General features: G+C 36.6%; 1 protein-coding gene across 1 annotated transcript in view; it reads left to right on the top strand.

Annotated features, from left to right (window-relative positions):
• Positions 1-19,537, top strand: part of PAK2 (p21 (RAC1) activated kinase 2) — an 84,205-nt gene that overhangs the window by 39,342 nt on the left and 25,326 nt on the right. Inside the window, exons 3-7 of the mRNA XM_084871650.1 lie at positions 12,322-12,422; positions 13,038-13,185; positions 15,307-15,338; positions 16,301-16,408; positions 18,010-18,142. Of these exons, the coding sequence (XP_084727776.1) occupies positions 12,322-12,422; positions 13,038-13,185; positions 15,307-15,338; positions 16,301-16,408; positions 18,010-18,142 (522 nt within the window). The remainder of the gene's footprint in view (positions 1-12,321; positions 12,423-13,037; positions 13,186-15,306; positions 15,339-16,300; positions 16,409-18,009; positions 18,143-19,537) is intronic.

Raw genomic sequence — 19,537 nt, 5'->3', positions numbered from 1 at the left:
GAGTATCTTTAGTTATTCATTTTTGGTTTTAATTGGTATCATTGGAAAAATTAAGAAAACAAGAAATTACACTTTTTTTTTAATTTGTGGGAGTTTTTATTTTTTTATTTTTAATATATTTTATTGATATTTTACAGAGAGGAAGAGAGAGGGATAGAAAGTTAGAAACATCAATGAGAGAGAATCATCTGTCAGCTGCCTCTTGCACCCCCCACACTGGGGATGTGCCTGCAATCAAGGTACATGCCCTTGACCGGAATCGAACCCGGGACCTTTCAGTCCATAGGCCAACGCTCTATCCACTGAGCCAAACCGGTTTTGGCAAAATTACACCTTTTAAAAAATTTATTTTTATTCATTTCAGAAAGGAGTGGGAGAGAAAGATAGAGAATAATTGATTGGCTGCCTACTGCACTCCCTGCACTGGGGAACTGAGCCTGCAATCCAGGCCTGTGCCCTGACTGGGAATCAAACTATAACCTTCTGGTTCTGAGCCTCGCCAGCCGGACAGTATGCCTTTTATGGCAACTTAATTGGACAAATCGTTTTCACATCTCTGCTAATATGTGCCATATGCACCCTGTAGTCATCAGAGACACAGTGACAGGCGAAGCAGATGGTGTCCCTGCCCTCATGGCACCACTGATCAAACACTACAGCATAGCCCTGGCCCGTGTGGCTCAGCTGGTTGGAGCATTGTCCCATATACTGAAAGGTGGTGAGTCTGTCTCTGTATCTCTCTTTCCCCTTCTTCTCTCTAAAAAAACAAAAAAGAACTGCAGCACAAAATTATAAATTATAAACGGAACCATGATAGTAGAGATAGTGTAAGATATCTATCCTATCTGGGAATGCTTCCTAAGGAAATGACATTTAAGTTGAAGGTTAAAGGATAAGTAAGTGAATATAGTTAGGAGGATTTTGATAGTTAAAACATGTTTTCCATGCCTAGAAAATAATTTCAGTGCCACAGACACAGGAGGGTTCATAGCATATTCATGGAGCTAAATACAGTCCTGTAAGATGTGAAAGCAGAGAGGGAGAGAGAATTCTACAGCAATAGAGGCCTGATGCACGTAATTCATGCAAGAGTAGCCTTCCTTCCCCCGGCTGCCAGCTTCCCTCTGGCACCCAGGACCCGGGCTCAAATCCAGTACCCTGGAACCCGGGCTTCCCTCGCAGCCCTGGCTTCATCTGGAAAGATGCCCGGTCTTATTGGTATATTACGCTTTTATATAATGTAGGAAACTACAGACGGCAGAAGGGGCTGGGCTGTAGACATGAGGTAGGCAGGGAACAGGTCATAAAGGGCCTTGTATTCCATGCTACAGAGCTCAGATTTTATTCTGTTTCCTGGGGAACCATTACAGAATTTTAAACAGGAAAGACCTGGTCACATTCCTGTCTCAAGTAGAGACTGGTAGTTGTATAGAAAATAGATTTTGTTAGTGAAGATGGTAATGCTCTATTATCTTGGCTTATATTTAAAAACTCTGTTTAGCCAGGACCGGTTTGGCTCAATGGATAGAGCGTCGGCTTGGGGACTGAAGGGTCCTGGGTTCGATTCCGGTCAAGGGCATGTACCTTGGTTGCGGGCATATCCCCAGTAAGGGGTGTGCAAGAGGCAGCTGATCGATGACTCTCTCTCATCGATGTTTCTAACTCTCTATCTCTCTCCCTTTCTCTCTGTATAACATCAATAAAATATATTTTTAAAAAACAAAACAAAAAAACAAAAAAAAACAAAACTCTGTTTAATTAGCTAGTGTTAAATGTTATAGTATATATAAACTACAACAGTTTTCACATCTAGTTAATTAGCCTATAAGCAAGCACCTTCACGTCTGGTTAGTTAGGAAAATGCTAGAGTTAGAATTATAAATATCCCTTTTGGTCTAAAAATTTAATTCTAAGATTAGTAATAGTAGCCCATACTCCTCTGTCTTTATCCTAGAGAATATCCTTCTGTGGGATGGAACAAGTTTAGTTTCACAATTTAAAGCTGTTCTGGGTCAAAAGAACAAAGGGGTAATCACTGGTTTTATTTTTGTATTTATATACATAAGTTTATTATAAATTTTACTGATAATAAAGCTGGAAAATAATACACAATTTACAAATGTTAAATATATACTTGTAAATATTAACATATGCTGTGCTCTTTATTGTAATGCTACAGCATCAAATGCTGTTTGAATTGATTCTTATATTTGCTAATCCTTATATTTGCAGCTGGTGGTTGCAATGTTTCCAATATTTTTGTTAAAAAAATGAAATCTTTACTATTGAAAGTATTACATAGGTGTCCCCCCCCCTTACGCATTGACCAATTCTAGCCTGCCCTGCCGTAGACCTTTACCACCTTATTGTCTGTATCCGTGGGTTATGCGTATATATGTTCTTTGGTTGATCTCTTCCTACCTTCTCCCGCCTTCCCTCTGAAATTCCACAGACTGTTCTATGCTTCTGTGTGTCTAAATATTTTTTTTATTTTTTTCTTTGTGTGTGTGTGTTTGTGAGTGTGTATGACTCAGTAGTTATTCCCCAGAACTTTCCTGGTGTTTTATTTATTTTTATTTATTTTTAAAAGTTTTATTGTTGAAAGTATTACATATCTCCCCCAGTTGACCCCTTCTAGCCTGCACCCTCCCCCAAGGCCTTCACCACTCTATTGTCTGATCTGTACATTATACATATATGCATACAAGTTCTTCTGTTGATCACTTCGCATCCACCCACCCACCTTCCCCACACCTTCCCTCTGAGATGCCATAGTCTGTTCTATGTATGCTACTATGCCTCTGGATCTATTTTGCTCATTGATTTATTTTGTTCATTAGATTCCCCATATGAGTGAGATCATATGATACTTATCTTTCTCTGGCTTATTTCGTTTAACACAACTCTCTCCAGGTCCTTTCATGCTGTCTCAAAGTGTAAGAGATTTTTCTTTTTTACTGCTGCATAGTATTCCATGTTAATAAATGTACCACAGCTTTTTTATCCACTCATCTACCAATGGGCACTTGGGCTGTCTCTAGATCTTAACTCTTGTAAATTATGCTGCTATGATCATAGGCGTGCATACATTCTTTCTGTTTGGTGTTTCTGTTTTCTTGGGATATATTCCTAGAAATGGGATCACTGGGTCAAATGGCAGTTCCATATTTAATTTTTTTAGGAAACTCCAAACTATTTTCCATAATGCTGCACCAGTCTGCCTTCCCTCCAGCAGTGTACTAGGGTTCCCTTTTCTCCACATTCTTGCCAGTACTTGTCATTTGTTGATGGTAGCCATTCTGACAGGTATGAGATGATATCTCATTTTAATTTGCATCTCTCTGATGATCAGTGACTTTGAGCATTTTTTATATGTCTCTTGGCTTTCTGTATGTCTATTTAGGTCCTTTGCCCATTTTTTAATTGAATTGTTTGTCTTCCTTCTGTTACCGGTAAGTTGCATGAGTTCCTTATTTTGTTTGGCTATTAACCCTTTATCAGGTGTATTATTGCCAAATACCTTCTCTTATACAGTGGGCTCGCTTGTTTTGTTGATGGTTTCTTTTGCTGTGCAGAAACTTTTTATTTTGATGTAGTCCCATTTGTGTATTTTCTTTTTAAGTTTCCATTACCCTAGGGGATGTATGCATAAACATATTGCTAGCAATGAGAGATGTCTGAGATTTTGTTGGCTATGTTTTCTCCTAGAACTTTCATGGTTTCACGACTTACATTTAAGTCTTTTATGCATTTTGAGTTTATTCTTTTGTATATAAGTTGGTAGTCTAGTTTCATTTATTTGCATGTATCCAATTTTCCCACCACCATTTATTGAAGAGACTGTTTTGACTCTATTGTTTGTTCTTGCCTCCTTTGTCAAATACTGTATTAAATGAGTGTAATTACTTTGGTCTATTTCTGGGTCTTTGGTTCTGTTCCATTGAACTACTAGTATATGTTTGTTCTTGTGCCAGTACCAGGCTGTTTTGATTACAGTGGCTTTGTGGTATAACTTCATATCAGGTGGTGTGATCCCTCCAACTTCATTGTTCTTTCTCAAGATTGCTGCAGCTATTCAAAGTCTTCTTTGGTTCAATATAAATTCTTGGAGTATTTGTTCTTAATCTGTAAAATATGCTGTTGCTATTTTAATAGGGATTGTATTAAATCTGTAGATTGCTTTGAATAGTATGGACATTTTAATTATGTTAACTCTACCAATCCATGAACATGGTATATTCTTACACTTGTTTATGTATTCCTCTATCTCTCAACATCCCGTAGATTTCCGAGTGCAAGTCTTTTATCTCCTTGGCTAAATTTATTCCTAAGTATCTTAAGTTTTTGTTGCAAATATTGGGTCGGCAACTAAGTAATTGCGGATTTTTAAAAGAATTTTTTCATGGAACTAAATAACTTTATTCTGTAATATATTGCCCATTTTGATCAATGACCTTTTGCCATCTTTCAGGCAGCATCATAATCCCACGTTCAAAAAACTTCTGGTTTTTATTAGCAAAAAACTGAATCAGGTACGATTTGACATCATCATCATTATTGAAATTTTTACCATTCAAGGAGTTTTGTAAAGATCGAAACAAAAAGTAATCAGATGGTGCAAGGTCAGGACTATATGGTGGATGTGGCAAAACATCCCAACCAAGCTCCCTTAATTTTTGCCGAGTGACCAAAGATGTGTGTGGCCTTGCATTGTCATGATGGAATACAACACCTTTTCGATTTGTCAATTCGGGCCGCTTTTCTTCAACTGCATTGTTTAATTTCGTTAGTTGTTCAATGTAGACATCAGAATTGATCGTTCGGTTGGGTGGTAAGAGTTCAAAGTAGACAATTCCTTTGTAATCCCACCAAACTGATAACAAAACCTTCTTTTGATGAATATCAGCTTTTGATGTTGTTTGAGTTGGTTCACCTGGCCTGCTCCACGATCTTTTCCGCTTGATATTGTTGTAAACAACCCATTTTTCATCGCCAGTTATCAGTCGTTTTAAAAATGGATCATTTTCATTACGTTTCTTTAGCAAATCGCAGCTGCTAATGCGTTGCGTTAACTGTGATTCTTTCAGTTCGTGAGGAACCCATGTATCTAGTTTTTGAACATAGCCAAGTTGTTTTAAGTGATTTTCAATGCATGTATGTGATACATGAAGCTTCTCTGCAATCTCACGTGTTGTACTGTGACAGTCCGAATTGATTATTGCTTTGATTAGGGCGTCATCAACTTCAACTGGACGACCAGAGCGTTTTTCATCTTTGAGTGAAAAATCACCAGAACAAAATTTGGCAAACCAATTTTGACACTGCTGTTCTTTTAAGGCTTCGTCACCATAAACAGTACATAACTTTTTATGAGCTTGCGATGCGTTTTCCCTTTGCGGAAATAAAAAAGCAAAATATGACGAAAATGTTCCTTTTGATTTTCCATTTTTCAACGAACGCCAAACGAAAACTACAAAACAGATCAAAAAACTTTTTTTACTGATTAACAGCTGAATAGCCAACTATCAATAACAAAATGTGTTTTACATTTGTACTACGTCTGCAAACCTAAAAATTCAACTGAAGCCATATATGTGTGAAACCCGCAATTACTTAGCTGCCGACCCAATAGTAAATGGGATTGTTTAGTTTCTCTTCTGAGAATTCATTATTGGTGTATAAAAATGATTTCTGGGTGTTAATTTTGTATCCTGCTACATTGCCAAATTCATTTATTAAATCTGGTAGTTTTTTTTATGGAATCTTCAGGGTTTTCTAGGTACAATATTATGTCATCTGTGGAAAATGACAGTTTTACTTCCTCCTTTCTAATTTGGATGCCTTTTATTTCTTCTTGTCTCATCGCTATGGCTAGCACTTCTAATACTATATTGAACAGGAGTGGTGAAAGTGGACATCCCTGCCTTTTCCTGTTTGTAGGGAAAATGGTTTTAGGCCGAAACCGGTTTGGCTCAGCGGTAGAGCGTCGGTCTGCAGACTGAAAGGTCCCAGGTTCGATTCCGGTCAAGGGCATGTACTTTGGTTGCGGGCACATCCCCAGTAGGGGGTGTGCAAGAGGCAGCTGGTCAATGTTTCTCTCTCATTGACGTTTCTAGTTCTCTATCCCTCTCCCTTCCTCTCTGTAAGAAAAATCAATAATATATATATATATATATATATATATATATATATATATATATATATATATTTTTTTTTTTTTTTTTTTTTTTTTTTTTAAAAGAAAGAGAAGCCCAAACCGGTTTGGCTCAATGGATAGAGCATCGGCTTGGGGACTGAAGGGTCCCGGGTTCGGTTCCTGTCAAGGGCATGTACCTTGGTTGCGGGCATATCCCCAGTAGGGGGTATGCAAGAGGCAGCTGATCAATGACTCTCTCTCATTGATGTTTCTAACTATCTCCCTTCCTCTCTGTACAAAATCAATAAAATATATTTAAAAAAGAAAAAGAAAATGGTTTTAGTTTTTGCCCATTAAATATGATGTCAGCTGTAGATTTGTCATATATGGCCTTTGTCATGTTGAGGAATGACCCCTCTATTCCAACGTTGCTGAGAGTTTTTATCAAAAATGGGTTTTGGATTTTATCAAATGCTTTTTCTGCATCAATTAATATGATCATGTGATTTTTGCCTTTTAATTTATGTGATGGATCACATTTATTGATTTAATAAATCCCACTTGGTCATGGTGTATGATCTTTTTAATATATTGGATGCGATTTTCTAATATTTTGTTGAAGATTTTAGCATCTATGTTCATCAGGGATATTGGCCTGTAATTCTCTTTCTTTATAGTGTCTTTATCTGGTTTTGGAATTAGGATAATGCTGGTCTCATAAAAATAGTTTGGAAGTGTTCCTTCCTCTTGGATTTTCTGAAATAGTTTGAGGAGTGTAGGTGTTAGTTCTTTGAATGATGTTTGGTAAAACTCCTTTGTGAAGCCATATGGACCAAAGCTTTTGTGTTCTAGGAGTCTTTTGATTACGACTTCCATTTCATCAGTTGTTGGCCTATACAGGTTTGCTGATTCTTCCTAATTCTGTTTTGGAAGTTTGTAATTTTTCTAGGAATTTGTCCATTTCATCCACACTGTCCATCTTGTTGGCATGCAGTTGTTCGTAGTATTTTCTTATAGTCCTTTGTCTTTCTGTGGCGTCAGTGATTACTTCTCCACTTTCGTTTCTGATTATATTTATTTGGGTCCTCTGTCTTTGTTTCTAGATTAGTCTGGCTAAAGGTTCATCAATATTGTTTTTCTTTTCAGAAAATCAGCTCCTGGTTTCATTGAAAATATATATATATTTTTTTGTCTCTATGGCATTTATTTCTGCTCTCATCTTTATTTTCTTCCTTCTACTTACTCTAGGTTTTTCTTATTGTTCTCCTTCTAATTCTTGAAGATGTAGGGTTAAATAGTTTATTATTGATTTTTCTTGTTTTTTGAGGTAGGCCTGTAAAGCTATGAACTTTCCACTCAGGATTGCTTTTGCTGTGTCCCAGAGATTTGTGGTTGTTGTGTGTTCATTTTTATTTGTTTCCAGGAAGTTTTTATTTATTTCTTGATCTCTTTGGTAACCCATACATTGTTTAATAACATGCCATTTAGCCACCATGTGTTTGAATGCTTTGAGGTGTTTTTATTATTGTTGATTTCTAATTTCATTCCACTGTAACCTGAGAAGATGCTTCATATGATTCAGTCTTCTTGAACTTTATGTCCTAGTGTGGTCTATCTTTGTGAATGACCCATGTGCACTTGAGAGCAACATATATTCTGCAGCTTTGGGGTGAAATATTCTGTAAATGTCAGTTAAATCCATCTGATACAGTGTGTCCTTTAAAGTCACTGTTTCCTTGTTAATTTTTTGTCTGTAAGATCTATATCCAGTGAAGTGAGAGAGGTGTTCAAGTCTCCTACTATGACAATGTTGTTGTTGATTTCTCCCTTAAAATCCTCTTGAAGTATTTTTATATATTAACATGCTCCTATGTTAGGTGAATTTATGCTTATCAGTGTTATATCCTCTTATTGGATCTATCCCTTTGGTTTTATGTAGTTACCTTTCTTGTCTCTTGTGATTTACCTTCATTTTCAAGTCTGTTTTGTCAGATGAGTATTTTTTAAAATTTCTTTATTGATTAAAGTATCACATATTTGTCCTCAACCTCCCATTCCAATCCCCACCCCTCCCCACTTATGCTCCCAACCCCCTGTTGTCCCTTGACCACTGGTTAGGCTCATATGTATGCACACAAGTCCTTTGGTTGATCTCCCTTTTATCCCCACCCTCTTGTTGAGGTCCAACAGTCTCACCCATGGCTCCTTATCTCTGGGTCTGTTCTTGTTCATCAGTCTGTTTTTGTTTTTGTTGTTGTTGTTTTAAAATATATTTTTTATTGATTTTTTACAGAGAGGAAGAGAGAGGGATAGAGAGTTAGAAACATCAATGAGAGAGAATCATTGATCAGCTGCCTCTTGCACACCCCCTGGGAATGTACCCGAAACCAAGGTACATGCTCTTGACTGGAATGGAACCTGGGACCTTTCAGTTCGCTCTATCCACTGAGCCAAACCATCAGTTTTGGCCATCAGTCTGTGGTATTCACCATTTCCCCTAGATGAGTGAGATCATGTCCTACTGGAAATACACTTATAAGGATCAAAAATGAGACAAGCAATAATTCTTATGCTGAAAATCATATGAATCAGTCTGTAGTGAGTTTCTTTCTGGGCCAACAATTCTTTTGAGACCCAATTTCAATGTCAAACAGTTCCTTATGTGTACATGTCAGCAATGATATTTCAGTTCTGGATGGTGGACAAATGGTGGTAATGCAGGTCCAACCTTCTCTGGTTTGGTCCTGGGCAACCTGCAGTGATACACAGCTGCTGACTGCTATTATGGCAAGGCGTCATCAGCGTCTGTCAGATGAGTATTGCTACCCCAGCTTTTTTTTTCTTTTCTCTTTGCATAGACAATATTTTTCCATCCCTTCACTCTATTCTCTGTGTCTTTTGTTCTGAGGTGGGTCTCTTGTAGACAGTATATAATTTGGTCATATTTTTGTATCCATTCAGCTACCCTATGTCCTTTGATTGGAGCATTTAATTCATTTACATTTTTTTTTAAAGCTTTCTAGAAAGCTCCTGTTTTTCATTTTCTTTTTTTCTTTTTTTAAAATATATTTTATTGATTTTTTACAGAGAGGAAGGGAGAGAGAGAGAGAGCTAGAAATGTCGATGAGAGAGAAACATCGACCAGCTGCTTTCTGCACATCCGGGGATGTGCCCGAAACCAACGTACATGCCCTTGACCGGAATCAAACCCGGGACCTTTCAGTCCGCAGACTGACGCTCTACCGCTGGGGTAGAGCCAAACCGTTTTCGCCTAATTCATTTACATTTAAGGTTATTGATAGGTACTTATTTTTTGCCGTTTTAATTCTGTGTGCCTAGGTTTATCTATTCTCATTATGATAGCCTTTCCTTTAGCATTTCTTGTAATGTGGGCTTGGTGCTGATGTACTCCTTTAGCCTTTTTCTTCTTTTTTGTTCTAGGAAGCTCTTTATTTCACTGTCCAATTTGGATGATAGCTTTGCTGGATATAGTAATCTCAGTTTCCGATTCTTGCTTTTCATTATCTTGAGTACTTAATATCATTCGGTCCTGGCCTGTAGAGTTTCTGATGAGAAATTGGGTGTCAGCCTTATGGGAACTCCTTTGTAGGTAACACTGCTTTATTCTTGCTGCCTTTAAGATCTCTCTTTGTCTTTAATGTTTGTCATTTTTAATTATGATGTGTCTGGACATGGGTCTGTTTGGGTTCTTCTTGCTTGGGACTCTGTGCCTCCTGGACCTGTGTGACTTATTCCTTCAGCAGATTAGGTAAGTTTTCTGCCATTATTTCTTTAAAACATTCTCTGTCCTCTGCTCCTTTTCTTCCCCTTCTGGCACATCTACTATTTGAATATTATTATATTTCATGTTGTTCCATGGCTCCCTTAAGCTATCCTCCTGTTTTTCACTTGTTTTTCCTATTTGGTTCTCTAGTTGAGTGATTTTTTTTTTTTTTTTCTATCCTGTCCACTAATCACTGATTCAATCCTCAGCTTCCCCTAACCTGCTGTTTATTCCTTCCAATGTGTTCTTTATTAGTGCTATGTCATTCTTTATTTCTGACTGGTTTTTTTTATAGTTACTGTATCTTTTCTCCTGCTGTTGAGCATCTTTACCATCATTATTATCAACTCTGTATCAGATAACTTCCTTATCTCCATTTCATTTATCTCTTCTTCTGGAGAATTCTCTTGTTCTTTTGCAGTGTTTTTTTTTTTTTATCTCCCCATTTTGGCTGCCTGTTGGGTTTGTGACTATTAGGTTTATGACTCAATCTCTAGTGCAGGACAGACAGTGTCAAATGCTGTTTCTGACTAATTAGGTCAGGTAAATACTAAAAGCCTTTACATATCCACCTCCTCCTGTTGACTAATTGGTTTCAGTTTTCTGTAGCCCTCAGGCAATCATCCCCAGGTGTAATGAGAGGTTTTCAAATAGGCTGGGTGGGGCAATTGCTTCTGCCTAGAGGCTATTTGTTATTCTCAGTCTGTTAATGGGTCTCAGAAACTCTGCACCATTGGGCAAGGTGTTTGCTATAGAGTGAGTCAACTGTCTTCCCCCCAGGCAAAAACTGCCTCCATAGCAGAGATAGCAGAGGTCTGTCTGAGTAAGACGTCCTATGCTGCTATCGGGAATGACTCAGCACTGGAAACCATGGTGGCCACCTTCTGAGCTCCACCCCTAAAGCCCTCACCCCTGGCTTCTGCTTCAGTCCACTCTACCCTCCCTCTGCTGAGCCCAGGGTGAGTGGCAGCATACTAAATTTTGTGCATTGGCCCTTAAAGAGGGTGCCTGCATTTTCAACCATCTCTCCCTGGCAGCCAGCAACCCTGCTGCTTTTCACAGCCAGATGTTATGTGGGCACCTTTCTCAGTTCTGGTGCTCTGTGTTGGAGAGCCCAAGCGTGGGTTTAGACCCCAGAGTTCTCGGTGGAAACCTCCCACAGCTGAGACATCCCTCTGGGCCTTGAGCTTCTGGCTGGGGAGGCCGGCCAGCCCTTTCTGGTCTCTGTGCTTCCTACCAGTCTCCATGCAGTCTCTACTTTCCGTCCTGGGTTCTCAGGGTTCTCTTGCTAGTCTTCAGTTGATTTTTCAGGGTAGTTTTTCTGTATTTTAATTGTATTTTCAGTTTGGGCCTGACAAAGTGTCCGGGTAGCTTCTACTTACTCTGCCGCCGTTTTAAAGCCCCATCACTGGTTGTTTTAGATTAGAGACGGAAGAGTCTCCCTTTAAAGAGAAGGGTATTTTTTTTTTCAATTAAATTTTTATTGATTTCATACAGGAAGGGAGAGGGAGAAAGAAACATCAATGTTGAGAAACTCATTTATTGGCTGCCTCCTGCCCTGACTGGGAATTGAAATATGACCTCCTGGTTCATAGTTCGATGATGAACCTGGGACTTCTCAGTACACAGACTGACGCTCTATTCACTGAGCCAAACTGGTTTCGGCTTTATTGATTTTTAAAGAGAGATTGGGAGGGGAGAACACATTGGCTCGGTTGTGTCCTAAATGAGCCCCATCTGGGAATCAAACGTACAACATAGGTATGCCTTGACCAAGAGTTGAACCCTTGACCTTTTAGTGTATGGACAACTCTCCAACCTGGCTAGGGCAACCTGTTAACTTTTATACTTTATATATGAGTAAACAGTGAAGGATTGTCAGACACTTGACAACCCTTAAATAAGAAAGGCCAAAACAATGGGGTAAAAAAGGAATGTAGAAGAAACAGACAATGTAAGGAGGAAAAAAACCCAACCTACACACACAAAAACCATATAATAGAGAAGATAAATTGCATCCATAAAACAAGAAAAGTATTCTCAGAAAAAGAATGATCAGAGAACAATGAGAAATAATTATTGGAAAGCCATCATTTAAGATAACTAAAACAAAATATGTCAATAGGTGAAGAGTAGAAGATCATTAAATAAAATTTTCCCAGATTATTAAACTATAATGCAAAGATAAAAAATATGGCACTGGTTGTCTCCACCCCTAATTTATGACAGGATTAGTTACTGTACTTCATTTATCAGTTTTCTATCAGTCTTTCTCTTTAAGAGAAATCTTTTTTAAAAATAACTTTGTTTTAATATGTTTTAGGAAAAATATAAACTTCATTATGAATATCTTTTTAAATTTTGTTTAATAGGTTGATTCTTTTTTTTTAATACCCTTTAGGAAGTAGGAAGAAAGAGAAGGAACGGCCAGAAATTTCTCCTCCTTCTGATTTTGAACACACCATCCATGTTGGCTTTGATGCTGTTACTGGAGAATTCACTGTAAGTTTACCTAGTTGGGACTCATTTTTATATCCTCACTCAAGCTTTTCCATTCAGTAGTAAGTTTGAAGTTAACTTTCCTATCCACATATTAACTATGAATTCTTAGTGCTTTTCTCTTCTTCTAGAACAGTGGTTCTCAACCTTTCTAATGCCACGACCCTTTAATACAATTCCTCATGTTGTGGTGACCCCCAACCAAAAAATGATTTTCGTTGCTACTTCATAACTGTTGCTACTGTTATGAATCGTAATGTAAATATCTGTGTTTTCCGGTGGTCTTAGGCTATACAGCAACCAAAAAATAATTTTATGGTTGGGGGTCACCACAACATGAGGAACTGTATTAAAGGGTTGCAGCATTAGAGAGGTTGAAAACCACTGTTCTAGAAGGATTTGTGGATGGATGTATCCTTTCCCTAGGGAACTGCAACTATGAATTGTAATTATGCAAAACAGATTTAGATAAATAGACCTTTAGAAAACTAGGCTTTTTAGAATTTAGTCAACTATAGTTAATATAGATTGATTGATCTATTTCATCATTCACCTCTGAAAATTGATTTTTATTAGAGCAACTCTAAACAGCTAATTCCTAACTGTCTTGTTTTTTAGGGCATGCCAGAACAGTGGGCTCGATTATTACAGACCTCCAACATCACCAAACTAGAGCAAAAGAAGAATCCTCAGGCTGTGCTGGATGTCTTAAAGTTCTATGATTCCAACACAGTGAAGCAGAAATATCTGAGCTTCACTCCTCCAGGTAAGATACCAATTCTAATTCACATAGGATTGCAGTTGTGAAGCTCCTCTAAATAAAAAGATTGCTTCTAAAAAAAACAACAAAAAATCACCACCTATGCTGTAGTTTTTGTCCCTACTTTTTTCCTTGCATAGATCTACCATCCAACCATCTATCTATCTATCTATCTACCTTGTTTCCCTGAAAATAAGACATCCCCTGAAAATAAGACCTAGTACAACTTTGGGAGAAAAATTAATATAAGACACTGTCTTATTTTCGGGGAAACAGGGTATCTATCTATTTATATTTCAGAGAGGAGGGGAGGAGAGGGAGATAGAAACATTAATGATGAAAGAGAATCATTGATTGGCTGCCTCCTGCACACCTCACTCTGAGGATCGAGTCTGCAACCCATGCATACACCCTGACCAGGAATTGAACTGTGACTTCCTGGTTTGTAGGCAATACTCTACTACTGAGTATCGAGTTTATAAACTGGCTGGGCTAGATCTAGCTTTTATAAACTGAATGGAGCAGCTCTTATGTATAATCTCTTAGCTTTGACAAAAGTAGATGTTTTGGCCTTTTGTTTGTTTTTCTCTTTACTTCTTTTGAATGACTTCCATCAATAGGAGAAAATGCTGATTTATAGTTCATACTAGAAATATATTTATTGTTAGTGGAACAGGAAAAGGGTTGTATTACTATATAACTGCACAGACTTTGAGGTAAAAAATGTTTTAAGTCCACTCAAAATTTGAAACATCAAATATACAAAAATAAGCATTAGACTATAAGAAGTTATTCCTCAAAATTGAAATATCATCAGGCAAGAACCAGAATAATAGTGGATTTTAAAAAAATAATTTGTTTGAATCAGTATCGGAATCAAGTTCCTACATTGTAGTTGATTGCTATATCTCTTGAATCTTTTTTTATATTTAGGCTTCCCCTCCCTCATTCTGATTCTCATGGACTCTTCCTTGTAATTTATTTGTTAAACAAACAAGATCATTTGTCTTGTTTCCCTAATATGGATTTTACTGATTCATCCCAAGGTGTCATTTAATGTGTTTCTCTGTCCTCTGAAGTCATATGTGTAGTTTTTACAAACAATGTGATTGAGCTAAAATCATGTAGCATTACCTATACTTAATTTGATGGCATCATTTCAGAAATAGAGACCTCTTGGAAAATGATTTTAATTTTTTTAACTTAGTAGTCTGAAACATCCTTAGCAAAAAGTTAGACTTGTCCCTTAACTTTTCTGTCAACTAGTAAATCTGTATAAAATAGTAATCTCTTTTTAAATCATGTTTGGCCAGAAAATTATGTATTTCATAGATATTATATATGCATTTTTAAAAGTAAACATAAACAAAACTTATTCTTCTAAATTGTAGAATAAGTATTTTATTTATCTATTTTTAATATATTTTTATTGATTTCAGAGAGGAATGGAGAAGGATAGAAAGATAGAAACATCAATGAGGAGAGAGAATCATTGATCGGCTGCCTCCTGCACTGGGGATCCAGCCCACAATCTGGGCATGTGCTCTTGATTGGAATTGAACCCGGGACCCGGGACCCTTCAGTCTGCATGCCAATGCTCTATCCATTGAGCCAAACCAGCTAGGGCCAGAAAGAGTATTTTAATATTTAATCTTTATGAATTGATTTTGCATTAAGGGATTTGCTTTTATACTGATCACAACTTATATCAAGCATTGCCCTTTGCACATTTTGTCTGCATGATTGGTTGTTTTAAGTTCCTCAGTAGGCAGTTTTCTGGAGAAAGTATCATTGTGAATAAACTTCTGTTTTGTTTAAATACAGATGGACAGGTATAGTTTCAAATAAATTTTAATAATTTTATTAAGGTATAATTTACATGCTATAAAATTCACCCACTTAAAGGATACAATTCAATGATTTTAATAAATTTACATTAAGATTGGAGATTTGTCGACTGAATCTTACATAAATTCCTGTTTGAATACCGATGTTGTCAGTTTTATCGAGACTTAATTTAAAATCAGTCTAAATATTTTACTTGCTCTGCTTTCTATTATCTTTTAATTTTTAGGCATTTTATTTTTTGAAACATTAAGTTAACATTATTTTCTGTTTCATATTCAGAGAAAGATGGCTTCGCTTCTGGAACACCAGCGGTGAGTTAATATGTTATTTCTTATTCTAATCTAAGTTTCCCAAAACAAATTTCAGTTTTTATTTTACTTTCTAAAGTAAATTACAGCCATCAGAAATAAATAACTACTTAATATATGTTTTAGCTAGCCACTTAATTAGTTGAGGAAGCCATGTTAAAACAATAGAATATCCTTGATAGGATATGTCATTTAAGCACCGTTACCTCCTGCAGAGTCACTGTTTTAGTTTCAATTCCTCAATTAGAGGAAATAGTTAATATGAAGATTAATTGGAATAACATGTAAAGTATCTATCTAGCACACACCTGGCACATAATAATCTCTGTATAAAGGTAATACCTTCCTCTTTTGCTTCATTAGCCATTTTTTTCTGGTGAATGTAGCTGTTTTAAATGACTGAAAATGAGTCTGACTTACACAAAGCCTAGTGCAGTGGTCGGCAAACTGTGGCTCGTGAGCCACCTGCGGCTCTTTGGCCCCTTGAGTGTGACTCTCCCACAAAATACCACGGCCTGGGCAAGTCTATTTTGAAGAAGAAGCATTAAAAAAAAGTTTAAGTTTAAAAAATTTGAATCTCAAAATAAATTTCAATCGTCGTAGTGTTGATATTTGACTCTTTTGACTGAGTTTGCTGACCACTGGCCTAGAGGATTCTTGTTTTTGGTCTTAACAAATAAAGTGATTGTTTCTAAAGGGTTTGTTAAAGGGTATAAATTTCTCTATATAAAAGGTATACATTCTCTTTTAAGAATACTTAATATTACCACATATATTTATTTCATAAACTTTACTTACAGAATTGCCTTCATGTTTTAAGTGATTAAATTAGAGTAAGGGAGGATTTACTGTTTTGAAATGAGCTATTAAAATAAATATTTTTTTTAAATATGCTAAAAGATTCATATTTTAATATATTTTATATTTGACATGTCTTCCTTACCTTTGCTTGTTGATAAATACAGTTGAATACCAAGGGATCAGAAACATCAGCAGTAGTAACAGAGGAAGATGATGATGATGAAGAGGCTGCCCCCCCTGTCATTGCTCCACGACCTGATCATACAAAATCAGTGAGTGTCTTATTAGTGAATTGAGCTGTGTATGTGTGCATGTGTGTTTTAAAAAGCAGTCTGTATTTGACTTCCATTGATCAATTTTAAAAAGTCCTCATGCTTAAAATATTTTAGTGTGGGGAAATTTGACTAGAAGATCTTTACCTAAAGACCACTCATCAAAAAACTAGCGCTGTGTGTGTGTGTGTGTGTATATTTATATATATATATATATATATATATATATATATATATATATATATATATATATATATATATATAAATTTTTTAATTGATTTCAGAGAGGGAGGAAGTGGTTGAGAGATAGAAGCATCATTGATGAGAGAGAATAATTGATTGACTGCCTCCTACACCCGCCCTAATGGGGATCAAGCCCCATAACTCAGGCATGTGCCCTTGATTGGAATTGAATTTGGGACCCTTTAGTCCATAGGCTGACGCTCTATCTACTGAGCCAAGCTGACTAGGGCATAAAACTAGCTTTTTTGAAAATTAAAATCAAATGAGTTCTTTAAAAGTTAAAATACAAATACTGTTTTTTCTTTTTTATTTAATTTATTGGGGTGATATTGGTTAATAAAATTACATATTTTATCTCCCATTTTACAGTCCTCTCAAAGCTTGAATGTCATTCAAGGGGCTTCTAAGAGTGAATTCCTAACCAGATATAGGAGAACTTTAACAATAATGACCTTAGATAGAGATAGAGTCCTGTCCCTCTCCCTGTACTAATACAAGTATAGTAGGGGAAGGTTCTGTGCAGCAGCATCGGGGTGTGGTGGTACACTTGGTAGGTAGAGCTCTGAGCACTGCCAGTGCTTTCTGATCTAATGTGAGGGCTCTGTTTCCTGTATATCCTAGAACTGGCTGTTGGAAATGAGAGGGTAGAAATCATATTTGTGCAAACATTTGGGGGGATATTAATAGTTATTTTAACATCAAGATTTCTATTATTTTGTTCTTTATTTCTCTTTTGTGGTAAAGACATTATTTTAAACTTTTTGCTTCATTACTAGCATATCATTTTATTTTATTTTTTATTAATTTTCACCCGAAGATATTTTTCCATTGGTTTTTTTTTTTTTTTTTTTTTTTGAGAGAGAGAGTGGAAGAGAGGGTGTGAGACAGAGAAAAATCGATGGATGTGGGAGAGACACATTGATTAGTTGCCTCCCACACATGCCCCAACCAAGGCTGGGGATTGAGGCTGCAACCTAGGTACGTGCCCTTGACCAGAATCGAAGTCAGGACCCTTTGGTCCACTGGCCGATGCTCTATTCACTGAGCCAAACTGCTTAGGGCTCTAGGATATCATTTTAGATCTGGTTACACTTAAATTTCATTCAAAGATCTGTTCTTTTGCTAGAAAAAGTTAAAAAGACATGATGTACTAAATTAAAATGTTTCACATTTATTTTTCGTTACAAGTCATTTTTCCTACAAGTCTTTTTTAAAGACAGATCTGAAAATATTATTCTCATTCTTTAGATCACTGGAAACAACTTAGTTTTGGTTAAAATAAAAAAAGTGAATAGTATGACAGTAAAAATACATAAACATTTTCCGTCAAGTCTCAGTAATTAACTATCTCTTTGCAGATTTATACACGGTCTGTAATTGACCCTATTCCTGCACCAGTGGGTGATACTAATGTTGATGGTGGTGCCAAGTCTTCTGACAAACAGAAAAAGAAGACCAAAATGACAGATGAAGAAATTATGGAGAAATTAAGTATGTTTCCTACATTTTACATTATTCTGAAATTGTTGGCAGCTCTTGAAACATTTGGCACAGATGGATATTTATTTATTTGTTTGTTTGTTTGTTTATTTTCAAATGCTCCATATAGCTGTTTATTTATTTTTTTAAATCCTCACCTGAGGATATTTTCCCATTGATTTTTAGAAAGAGTGGAATGGGGAGGGAGAGACAGAGAGAAACACCAATGTGAGAGAGACACAATTGATTGCCTCCCACATGCCCCCCTTGACCAGTGCCTGGAGTCTGCAACTGAGATATGTGCCCTTGACCAGAATTGAACCTGGGACCTTCCAGTCTGCAGGCTGACTCTCTATCCACTGAGCCAAACCAGCTAGGGCTGGCCCAGGTGGACTTTAATTTATCCCCTATATTTTAGCTTAAGACATAAAGAATAAATGGTTGACTTCCAGGACCAACTTCAATTAAAATCTGAAAAAGCCCCCAAAATATTCTTCTTTGCTTATTTATTATTATGTGTTGACTCCTGAGCAACACTTTTCCCCAAAGGGCCAAATCTAAGATTCACAGTTGGAAACTTTATCAAAGGAAATTTGTATATATTTATACATAACTATAGCTTCTCAGTATGAAAATATAAAATGACCATAAGAACTAAACAGAGTGACCCTCCTGTATGGATATATTTGTAAACATAAAGTGGATTTTTTTTTTTTCATCCATCAACTCTCATTGGCCTGGATCAAGCATTGGAATTAATTTACATAGTGCCAGGGAGATTGTAATGATATTGTCTGATTTGCAGGTCTACAGCAACTATAGTTATAATGAACACCTACATGGAGGGATTAAGGAAAAATACTATAATTATAGTGGCTGTAGACTTGTGGGTTATATGTGCTATATTCCTATTTTCTTTCACCTTGAGCAAGTGAAAGAAAAAATTTAAATATGTTTTTATTGATTTCAGAAAGGAAGGGGGGGGGGAGGAGAGAGAGAGAAACATCAGTGATGAAAGAGAATCACTCCTGCACATCCCCTACTGAGGAGTTAGCCTGCAACTCGAGCATGTGCCCTTTACCAGAATCAAACTTGGGACCCTTCAGTCCTCAAGCGGATACTCTATTCACTGAGCTACACCAGCTAGGGCGAGCAAGTGAAAATTAAATGTGGTTTTCTCATGTTTTCACTTACTGGTAATAAGAATATAAGTTATAGTTTTATGTCCAACAGCCTAGTTCTAAAACCTTTTTCTTAGTTGTAACTTTGTGACCTTTCCTAAAACAGATGTGTGCTTAGCTCATATTAAAGTAGTTTTTATACTGATAAGTAGTTTTCTAAATACATTGTAAGATCAAAGATGTATTTGTATATTCAGAAAAGCCAATTAGGGTTAAGTTTTTTTTT

Source organism: Pipistrellus hanaki, assembly GCF_964339955.1.
Source record: "Pipistrellus hanaki genome assembly, chromosome: 2".
NCBI classification, from domain to species: Eukaryota; Metazoa; Chordata; class Mammalia; order Chiroptera; family Vespertilionidae; genus Pipistrellus; species Pipistrellus hanaki.
The sequence above is the reverse complement of the archived record's forward strand: the minus strand, read 5'-3'. Positions and strand labels throughout refer to the sequence as shown.